Source organism: Macaca nemestrina, chromosome 7 (assembly GCF_043159975.1).
Source record: "Macaca nemestrina isolate mMacNem1 chromosome 7, mMacNem.hap1, whole genome shotgun sequence".
Classification (NCBI taxonomy): domain Eukaryota; kingdom Metazoa; phylum Chordata; class Mammalia; order Primates; family Cercopithecidae; genus Macaca; species Macaca nemestrina.
Window position 1 is genome coordinate 76,552,325 of NC_092131.1, and position 12,190 is coordinate 76,564,514.

The 12,190-nt window shown below is 35.6% G+C and overlaps 1 protein-coding gene across 10 annotated transcripts in view; it reads right to left on the reverse strand.

The window, feature by feature from the left end:
* LOC105477943 (NUBP iron-sulfur cluster assembly factor, mitochondrial) overlaps positions 1-12,190 on the reverse strand; it is a 483,889-nt gene that overhangs the window by 436,482 nt on the left and 35,217 nt on the right. For all 10 annotated transcript variants that reach the window (XM_071100355.1, XM_071100351.1, XM_071100354.1 and 7 more), the window contains exon 4: positions 808-898. In XM_071100355.1, coding sequence (XP_070956456.1) covers positions 808-898 — 91 coding nt within the window. The remainder of the gene's footprint in view (positions 1-807; positions 899-12,190) is intronic.

Below are 12,190 nucleotides of genomic sequence, written 5' to 3' on the forward strand. Positions count from 1 at the left end.
CTTTGGGAGGGTGAGGTGGGTGGATCACCTGAGGTCAGGAGTTCAAGACCAGCATGACCAACAGGGTGAAACCCCATCTCTACTAAAAATACAAAAATTAGTTGGGCGTGGTGGCATGCACCTGTAGTCCCAACTACTTGGGAGGCTGAGGCAGGAGAATCACTTGAACCCTGCAGGCAGAGGTTGCAGTGAGCCGAGATCATACAACTGCACTCCAGCCTGGGCAGCAGGGTGGGACTCCGTCTCAAAAAAAAAAAAAAAAAAAAAAAAAAACCAGTAAAGTATATGATAATTATACAAAAGCACAATAAATGATGCAGTAAGAAAATGCTCAATGATCTGCCATATTGGTTATTCTTGAACTGCATGATGGTAGGAGATGCTCCTTATAATTTTCACTTTGCAAACACTATTCCTTGATTTAACCCACCACCACTATGACTGCTTTCACTCACTGATTCACTAAAAATTGTGTAAATAATTATATTGTTTTTATTAATCTTTCTTAAATGTATTTACAACCCAAATTTATTTCTTTGTTTAATATTACAAGTGTTTTGGGTCTTTATTTAGAAGTTTGGTGAAGTTTTTGTGACCAGAAATATGCCATAGGAACTTAACTCTTGTTTAAATCAATTAACATATCATTCACTTAAAGTCACAGTTCCCAAGAATCTATTAACTTAAGTGAAGACTTACACTACATTGTGTATAAAGTATATATTGCATCTAGCATAAGGTCTGACACCCAGTAAGTATTAATAAAAGTGCAACTATTATAATAATATTAATCTCTTCTTTACTTACTCTGTGATAATTCCGGATTTCCTTTCAGATTCATCATCTTTGGAACTGAAGGTCCATACACATCCACATCTAGCAAACCAATGGCCTTGGACTGTAAAAAAATAAATAAAAATATAAAACAAAACAAAAACACTTTACCATAAGATTGTTCCCACTCTTCTCAAAGGTGAAGCACATAGCAACAGTAATCTGACTACAGAAAATAAAATTGGCAAAATATTACAAATCATAACCTAAACTTCCAAAGCAACAGTGAAGTAAAAGAGCATAAATTGCTTAGGGTCAACACTTTTTATGATTTACTAATATCATCCAGATACCTGACTAAAGAAATCCACCCTATATGCTTTACATATTGTAGTTCAGATCTCCCATATAGTCTCAAGCAGACTAAGACCTTTTTGATCTGAACATGAGTTTGAGAACAAATTACATGCGAACAATTTTAAAATAATGACTTGTGATGGCAAGCAAAACCCCAAAGACACAACATTAACTTTTGGAAAGCCTGTCTAACACACCAAAGAAGACAAAATAAAAAAAGATCATGGAAACAGGGCCATAATAAAGCAAGTGAGAAATTCTGATGCAGATCTGGCATAAATGAGATGGAAGCGCTAACAAAGATACTGGCACACCTAACACAGAGACAACCTCTTATATGCAAGTCACAATTAAATACAAAACGTCTTCTAGAGGATTCAGAAACAACTAAAACTGTTTTCTCTGATGATGCATCCAGCTGCTGAAGGACAGGATACCCTGTCTGGGCTCTTTGCTGGCTATCAATTAATCAGCAGCTTAGCCAAGGAAAGGAAAACAAAATTCACTATTAAAAAATATGTCTCTTTTTTTCTCCTCCCCCTCTCTTCTTTCTCCTTTGATAGATGAAATCAATCTGTTATTGGTTTTGCTCATCTACAAGTAAACAGAACGCTAACACAATATGTCTTAGAGTTATGTTTCATCAAGTCTTACAAGTTTCCTACTACTCTCCTCAAATCCTGCAGAATAAAACTCAACCCTTCAACAAAATTTTTTGAAAAACTGAAGCAATCACTCCTCTTCCATGTTACCTATTTCTAGACAAAAAAAAAAAACTTTTAAAATTGTTATCTGGTTCCTATGAATATACAAAATAAGGTAAATCTAACATTTGTGTTTCCAACTTTATACTGACTAAAACTGCAGTTTAAATATATATATATAATATCTCTGTATGACTCAGTGACCTCAGAGGAAAAAAATGGGATTAATATCTGCCTCTGTGAAAATCTCAGCTTTATGTAAAATAAATGAGAAAATACGAAGGATACTTGATTTTTAATAGAATGGTGATATATAAAATTTAAGCTTAATGCATTTAGGTATTAGATTTAAGAAGGGAGGAACAGTCAATAAGAAGTTTGACCAATTTAACTATTTTTTAAACCACAGACAGAAGAATTTAGCTAAATTAAAACAATTAAATTTACTATGGATAACAAGATTTTCAAATGAGGGGACCTAAATCTAGAAATATGGCTAATTGTTACTTCTATTATATAAAGTTCTGCTAATGCTATAACTATCATCCTAGAATTTTATCTCTTTTCTGTATTTTTATGACACCTACAAGAACTAAAAACTACCACTAAATAATAATAAATACCAATAAAAACAAAAGCTATTTTAAGATTCTCTTTCCTTGTTCTCTTATTTATATCAATGCTGATTTTACAATAACATGAAGGGGGTTAGGTCCTAAGTTTCAAATTGATCTTCTAACAATACCTGTCAAGTAAAATAACAGCTTTTTAAGTTTATGTTTACATGAAACAAGAACATAACTAAGTGTTCTAACAAATATAAGATTGCTAGGGTCAATTTTATCATCACTAGGTTTTCAAGTTTCCTTCAAAATGCTAGGAAAGATCTATCATCTATCCTGCTTCTAGAAGAAAACCAAGCTTGCTAAAGATGAACTCTTGGCACAATGGTCAAAAAAAAACCTGAAGATCTCCCTTAACATTTGCTCTGGTAAGAGTAGGTTTTACATATGCCTAGATTGCAACCAATATACGTTATGTAAAAATTAAGGAGGGGGAAATTACAAGATTTTCAAGTTCTTCTGATTCCTAGAGAATAGAAATAACAGTAACTGACAATATTCTACATATTAGGTTCTCTACATACTCTAAGAGACTAACCTAAATTTAGTACCAATGCTTGTATATATCAAAAAGGAAACAAAGGGAGGAAAATATAAAGATCAGGGGGAAAAAGAGAAAGAGAGGAAAGAGAAAGAGAGGGGCAAAGGGATTAAGGACTGAGGAAGAACAGGATAAAGGGACATTAGACAGCAAAGTCATATTAAGATGCCGGATAAACTAGGCCTCCACTGCTAGCCTTATGGATAAATCGGAACCTATAAAAACATACCATCTTAAATCACCCAGACACCAAGACTTTCCCTGATTGCATCTCCCCATTGCTTGAATTCCTTCTGGGTGCCAGGCACTTAACTAAGCATTCTATGTACATTTTTTCACTTATCCTCACAGCAACACTGCAAGGTGGTATTATCCATACTCATAATGAGAAAGCCAGAAACTTACATTCAAAATGACCATTTATTCTTTCTTAAAATGAAGTAGAATGGGAAATTAAACATGAAAATGCTAACCTCATAAACCTCCAACAGAACTTAAACAGGATCTAACTCCAAAAACTTAGATATAGAGGACACTTTTTCTTAAAAGGCCCACAGCAAACATTTTAGACGTTCAGGATCATATGATCTCTGTGGTAACCACTCAACATTACCATTGTAGTATCAAGGCAGCCATAAACAATATGTAAATAAATTAACATGGCTGTGTTCCGATAAAACTTCACAAAAACCGGCAGGATTTGGTCCACATGTCATAGTTAGTCAACATTCAATTTAGAGAGTAAAGTTTTTCATAATGAAGCTATTCAATCATCCAACAATGCAATTCTGTTAGCGCCAAGAGCAGGCAGGCCAGTCATCTCTTTCAGCATCAGAGTCAGAGGAGCTATCTCAGTAAAGATTTACTTTCTCATCCTTAATTGGCTAGATTTTAAAAATAAAAAGCACACTTTTCAGACTATTTTACTGGAACTAAATTAGGATGTCTTGCTTAGATTTTATTTATCATGAATAAAATCAGTGCCCATTAACAGAAACACCAAAGCATACATTAATTAAAGCATATTATACTTACAATTGGCACAGCTACTGGAGCAGTACAGTTACCATTGCTATAAAAATAAATTTAAACAGATTTTCAAGTCTAGAATTCAGTAATGTTCAAAAGGTGCCAAATAAACTTCATTTGTTTTTCATAATTTATTCCATTATTTTTAAATAGGTTCCTATTTTAAGTATGTAAATGGTCTTTCACTTTAAACTTCCAGTTTTATACTGTTAGGAAAATAAATGAGCAAGGTAAAAGCCTATAAATAAATGTATGCAGCTGGGTGTCTAACCAGCTAACTTTTATGAATCCTTTCCAACTTACTCCTCCTATAATAATTATATTTAGTCAATAAAGCTCCAATTAGGATTTTCTTCAATTTCAGCCAGATTCAAAGGAATATTCACTACAAAAGCTACCAAATACACAACAGATTAAAAAAATTACTATTAGCAAAAATAACTGTAAACTTACTATTGTAAAGTGTGATTGTCGTCTTTAATGTCACCATAAACTTAACCTAATGTTGGTATCTAACAATATACTCTTTTTCTGACTCTCCTACAGATCTCAAAACCTAGCAGATGACATAAAACAAGATAGATCAAACCCCAAGATAACAATTAGCTTTTTGGATTTGTTTATAATTTATAACACACTCTGGAAGTTGTAAAAGGTGGCAGAATTATTCAAGAGTGATTATACTGTTTTATTACTACTGTATGAAAGCTGCAATTTGAGAGCCTACATGCCCTATTTTTGTGTGTTGGATTTCAAACACATGAACCACAGTTTTGATACTGCTTTGTTCTTCCAACACAATTTATACTAAATAAGATTGTAAAGCTTCATGACATGTTCCTTTTATCCATGTCTTCTGCTAATAGAACCCATCAAAACAATATCTTAGAACGCTCCCACTCGATTATTTCTAAATAAGACCTACCTAAAAGTTGTACTTCCACAGAAGTACCCTGCTAAGACTCCCATGATTCCCTGTATATTATATTCAGTTTAATCTTGGACTGGCAGTTGGTGTTTATTCAATTTAGAAATTATTCAAACCTCTTCTTTCTTCCTTTCTGCCTAGCTTTACATCAAGCTGCCAATCATAAGAATTTCAATCTCTTAGTAGAGAAAAATACATGTTTCCAAATTCTATTAGCTGAGATTAAGTAAGAATCTGATTGTCAGAAGAGCTAATGGTTAACAAGGTGATAAGAGAAAAATTTCCTACTGTTTATCAAAGGACTGTCTAAATCTTCAAGTTCAATCAGGAAAAAAGAGAAACAAGAGCAGCATAAAAGAAAAAAAAAATCACCTGGTTCGTTGGAACACAACCTGAGAGGAGCTCAGGAAACGTACAGAAGAATCCCAAATGAAAAGTATTAATAACTGCTCTCAAAAGAGGTACAAAGTAGAAATGGAAGATAAATGACAGATTTCTTTTTGTTTGTTTTTTCAGACAGGGTCTTGCTCTGTCGCCCATTCTAGAGTGCAGTAGGGCTATAGGGGCATTGACCTCCCTGGCTCAAGCAACAATCCTCCCACCCCAATGTCTTGAGTAACTAGAACTACAGGCATGGGCCACCATATCCAGCTAATTTTTTTTTCATTTTTTGTAGGGACAGGTTTTCACCACGTTGCCCCAGCTGGTCTCAAACTCTGGGGCTCAAGTGATCCTCCTGCCTCGACCTCCCAAAGTGCTGGATTACAGGTGTAAGCCACCACACCTGGCCAATAATCAATTTCAAATTAAAGACTCTATTTTAGAGTAGGAAGAAACCTAAGAGATCATTTTTAGTCTCCTAATTTTTAGTGATGAAGAAACTAAGTCCCAGAGATAATGTCACTCCTGGGTCTAGGATCCCAAGTCTCTCTCCAATGTATCATGAAGCCTAACCACTAATCAACAACCACCAGCCACTTACCATACCTCTTTCACCTCATCTCCTACTCTCCCCTTTTCTAATCCACTCCATACATACTACCCTCTTGCAGCTTCTTAAACACACAAGGAACACCCCAGATCTAGGAGTTTTGCAGTTGCTATTCCTTCAGTCAGAAATCCTATTCCCCTGAGTATCCACCTGTCTCTTACTTCCTTTACGTCTTGATTTAAACATAACCATATAGTAAGGCATTCACTGACCACACTATCTAAAATTGCAACACTACACATTTCCTATTCCCCACCCTGCTTTTTCTTTCTTCTTAGTATCTATATTAGTATTCAACATATTATATACAGTTGTTTCTAGGTATCTGCACGGCTTTGGTTCCAGGACACCTCTGCCCCCATACCAAAATCCTCAGAATCCTTTTTTTTTTTTTGAGACTGAGTCTCGCTCTGTCGCCCAGGCTGGAGTGCAGTGGCGCCATCTCGGCTCACTGCAAGCTCCGCCTCCCGGGTTGACGCCATTCTCCTGCCTCAGTCGGCCGAGTAGCCAGGAGACTACAGGCGCCCGCCACCACGCCTGGTTAATTGTTTTGTATTTTTAGCAGAGATGGGGTTTCACTGTGCACTGTGTTAGCCAGGATAGTCTCGATCTCCTGACCTCATGATCCGCCTGCCTTGGCCTCCCAAAGTGCTGGGATACAGGCGTGAGCCACCACGCCTGGCCAATCTTCAGACTCTTATATAAAATGGCATAGTATTTGCACATAACCTGCGCACATCCTCCCATATATTTTAAATCATCTCTAGATTACTTATAATACCAAATACAATATAAATTTTATGTAAATGGTTATTATACTGTATTTTTATTTGTATTACTTTTTATTTTTGTATTGTTATTTTTATTGTGTTTTTAAAAATATTTTTGATCCACAGTTGGTTAAATACACAGATGCAAAACCAGCAGATATGGAGTGCAAATGTATTTACCTATTGTTTACTATCTCCCCTACTAGAATGTAAATCACATGAGGGTAAGGATTTTTGCATGCTTTGTTCACTACTATATACCCAGAACCTAGAAGAGTAGGTAGTTACAGAGATTCCCTATTACATCCCAGAAATTCTGATTCATTAGGTCCAGGCTGCCATCCAACAACCTATATATGTAGCACTCTAGGATATAAGATGACCACAACATGCAAAACCGAAATATAGATAATACAGGAAAGAAAGATGAAAATTTGCTACTAAGACTTGGGAACAGCAGGATCATAATAACAATAATCTACAGTAATCAACAATAACATTAAAGATGTCTTTTTCAAATGATTTTTTAAAAATATATAGTAAACATTCTGCCTTATGTGTGAATAATCAATAAATATTGCATGGGACATATACATTAAAAAATTGTTGTTTATCTGAAATTCAAATTTGTTATTTGCTAAATCTGACTTTACTCCAGCATTTCTTCTCAACAGGGTTGCAAGAATGATTCAGATGAAACGTAAGTCAGATTGTGTTATTACTCTGCTCAAAACCCTTCATTGCCATCACTCCTCCCATTTCATTCCTGTAAAAGCCGAAGTCCTTAAAATCATTCACCCCATATAACCCAGCCAGTTCCCCACCCACCTCCTGCCTCCCAAACCTAGTAATTTTCATCACCTATTACTCCATTCCACTCTTCCTCCAGAAATCACATTGGCCTTATTACTATTCTTTGCATGGTATACTAGGCTTGCTCCCACCTATTGGCCTTTGTCCCAGCTCTTCCTTCTCCCTGAGATACTCTTCCCTCAGATAGTCATACAGTCTACTCTCATTTTCTTCTCTTCTCTGCTCAAGTGTTATCTTTTCAATGGAGACTATCATATTTTAAAATGCAAACCAGCATTAACCCTTAAGCACTACCCCTCCCCCATCTTAGTTGTCTTGTATCACCTTCTAACATACTATTTAACTTACTTGTGATGTTTATTATCTATTTACTGTAAGCTTCATAAGGACAGGAATATCCCCAAGTATTCTGAATGGTAAAAATTAAATATTTGTTGAATGGGTAAGTAAATGAACTAATGAATGAATGAACAAACTTCCATCTGTTACTCTACAATTTCAGTATTGCTTACTATACAATCCCTAAGGTCTCTTATAAGCTTTAACATACTATGATTTCAAGAAAGTCCCTCTTCTAATACTTCTACACTAACATTTTAAGTTATAGGACTTAAAATTAAATAATATTATAATAATTATACAATAATATATAGCTTAAAAATATTCTGGTGTTAAAAAGGGGGTCATAAATTTCTTTGCAGTCTATTCCTAACAACAGTTTTCTCCCCAGAAAATCTAATATCATCTTCATTTCTCTATTGACCTCAACTCCAAAAAAAAATAGACTTCATGAAAGAAAATCTAGTACAAAGAATGGATATGGTTCTATGATGGCTTTATTAAAAAATATGGCTGGGCACAGTGGCTCACGCCTGTAATCCCAGCACTTTGGGAGGCTGAGGCGGGAGGATCATTTGAGGTCAGAAGTTCAACACCAGTCTGGCCAACATGATGAAACCCTGTCTCTACTAAAACTACAAAAATTATCCAGGCGTGGTGGCAGCACCTGTAATCCCAGCTACTTGAGAGGCTGAGGCAGGAGAATTGCTTGAACCCAAGAGACAGAGGTTGCAGTGAGCAGAGATCGCACCATTGCACTCCAGCCTGGGTGCCAGAGCGAGACTCCGTCTAAAAAAAATATATATATATGATAAAGTACACTGCATAACTCTTTGAAAACTAAAGCCACAACATGATATGAAAAAGTTAACCAAACAGAAGGTTATCTGCTTACTAGCAAGATTTAGTACAATAGGTTTCAAATATTAAAAAGCTGCAAATTTGGGTTTTTCTTTCCAGAACTAGAGAAGCAACTTCTTCTTTAACAGGAAAACAGTTGCCTTAAGTGCTACATTTTCATTTAGTATGGAGGGAAAAGTAAATCAGGAATAAAACACCTAAGATTAAGAGAAGAAAAACTTTAAATTCTTGGTCTGTATAATTTAAAAAACATAAAAATAAAAGCCCTTAGTAAGTAAAGTCTTCAAATACAGAGAAAATTAGAAAGCCTTCTACTACCATGTAGTGCTTATAAAAATGCAGAAGATGCTTATAGACACTAAGCTCTAAAAATCATAGTTATCTGTGATACCAACTAGTCATTTTGTTGCCAAAATCAAAGCCTGGAGACCTAGAAACCTAACTAAACAAGAACAAATAAAGTACTTCAGCAAAGATGCTGGAAAACTAACATCAATTCCTTAAGAATGTCCTTAACTAAACTGCAATGCAGGGAAGAGTATTTATAATTCTGAGAGCAGCTCTTCTAAAGAAAAGCAATTATAAGATCAGATATGAACAGAGCACTTGATCCACCCTTCCGACTCAAAATCAGAGCAGCCCAGCGGAGCTGGTTTTGAAACCCACAGTTCCATATGCTCTGCTCTCTTCTCCTCAATGGCCCTTCCAACACTGCTCCGCTAAAAATTAAAGGCCCTTCCTGTTCCTCAAGGAGATGGGATGGGGGAAAAAATTTCCTGATGGAAAAAAAAATGAGAGAGGAAAAATGAATTAGTGAAAGCCAAGTTAGAAAGAAGTTTTGTAAATAATTTTTTAAAAAAGGATTGTTCTGGCCAGGCACGGTGGTTCACGCCTGTAATCCCAGCACTTTGGAAGGCTGAGGCGGGAGGATCACGAGGTCAGGAGATAGAGACCATCCTGGCTAACACAGTGAAACCCCATCTCTACTAAAAATAGAAAAATATTAGCCAGGCGTGGTGGCGGGCGCCTGTAGTCCGGGATACTCGGGAGGCTGAGACAGGAGAATGGCGTGAACCTGGGAGGCGGAGCTTGCAGTGAGCCGAGATCGCGCCACTGCACTCCAGCCTGGGCAACAAAGAGAGGCTCCGTCTCAAAAAATAAAATAAAATAAAATAAAAAATTTTAAAAAAGGATTGTTCTGCCTGAACCTGGGAGGTGGATGTTGCAGTGAGCTGAGATCACGACGCTGCACTCCTTCGTGGGCGACAGAGTGAGACTCCGACTCAAAAAAAAAAAAAAAAAAGAAAAAAGATTGTTCTATGAGAAAGATTTGGATAAATTCTTATTAGACAGAATCAGGTAATGAAATTCAAAGGATGTGGAGTAGTTTTGCCACCTATATGTTACACATAAAGGGAAACTATGGTACAATATACTAAATGTAAAATGAGGGTAAGGGTTGTCATTCTAACTCATAATCAAATTCTGCAACTTCCTTCAACAAAGTAAGGAGAATTAATTACTGACAGCAAGCTGCACTTTACTGAAAGAAATTTTTAAAAGGTAGGCCAAAGAGTACTGAGGAGGAAACATCCAGCCAACAGCTTCTTTAGAGCTACTGCTAACAATATTGCTACTGCTTCTAATGGGAAATTTCAAAGTATGTTGTACATAATGCTATGTGCCTAAAACCGTAACAGAAAATATGGCAGGGGTTGGAGGCAGAAGCAGTTTGGAGATTTTTACCTATCTGAAGATCATCTTAACACAGTGTTTTATTTAACTGTGTTGACTGAATGTGGTGTGTGTGTGCTTGTGGAGGAGGAGGAAAAGCAAACGGGTAAGGAAAAATACCTAATAGAAGATTGGCTTTAGGATCTAATCTAATACACTTTCACCCCTCTATTATACATTCAAATTTTTTAAAAAACACTTTATCTTTCATTTTAATATGTGATGTTAAGTTTCTTATTCTGTACACTGAATTATTCTTATAAAAGACACCATAGAGGTAGACACACAGGTTTCAAATCAATTAATATTAATATATATTACAGGTTTTCTATTAGCATAATTGCTTGTATTTTCTATAAAATGTATGAAACTTGAGGATTTAGATAACCTACTCCATCATAGACATCATCTAAATCATGAGTGAAATAAACAATTGTATTGTATTCACGTATAGACATTATTATACAACTCTATCAAATTAAAGTTCAAAAACTATGAAAAATTATCAAGGCACCACAATGATTATTACCTAGAAAATGATGCTATAAAAATGTTAGCACCTAAGCCCAGGTAAGTAATATATATGGAATTAATTTCATTTAAATTGTTATTACAATATGACTTGTTTTAATCTGTGAATACCTTGATGCAATATTTTAAATTAAGGGTCAATAACAGATCTTTTTAAAAATATTAACATCTCACTTGAAGTTCAAAAAGAGTTAATCTATTAATTCCACTGCCAAGTAGTAACAATTTTTGATAAATGAAAATGTTACTTAGTACCATATGAATCACATAGGTGATTACAATTTTTTTTTTTTTTTTTTTTTTTGCGACAGAGTCTCACTCTGTTGCCCAGGCTGGAGTGTAGTGGCACAATCTTGGCTCACTGCAACCTCCGCCTCCTGGGTTCAAGCAATTCTTCTGCCTCAAACTCCCGAGCAGCTGGGACTACAGGTGCGTGCCACCACGCCCCACTAATTTTTTTTTTTTTTTTTTTTTTTTTTTTTAGTAGAGAGAGTGTGTCACCATACTGACCAGGCTAGTCTCGAACTCCTGACCTCGTAATCTGCCTGCCTCGGCCTCCCAACATGCCAGGATTACAGGCGTGAGCCACCACACTCAGTCAGGTGATTACTATTTTTAAGGTTTTTTTTAACAAAATAACTAACATATTAAAGGCATAGGAGGATGCAGGAAAAAGCGAACTAGTATTTGTATCACTTAATAGATGGGTGATTATGGCTAAGTTATTAACCTCATCAAACCTCAATTTTCTTACCTGTAAAGATTAAGAAGGTCTACTTTTTAAAATACAATAAAGACATTTTAAGACCGAAATAAAAAGAGAGAGAGAGAGATCTAATTTATAGGATTTCTGTGAAGATTATAGAGCACTGCAAATTTGTGAAACTTAAAGAAAAGCTAACAGTACTATATGAACACAGTGCATATACTACTATCTATGTGCCAGGTACATCCTAAACACATTATATATTTTAAATTATTTAATCCTCATGACAACCCTATGAAGTAGGTATACAATAACCCTCAATGAAGAAACCAAGGCACACAAAGGTTAGTAACTTATCCAAGGTCAGGTAGTGCAAGTGCAGAAAATGGGATAAGAACCCAGGCAACAGGGCTTCAGAGTCTGCAGGTAACATTACAATATGCTGCCTCTTTCCAATACAACAAATTAAGTCAAATTCCTAGCAGAAAG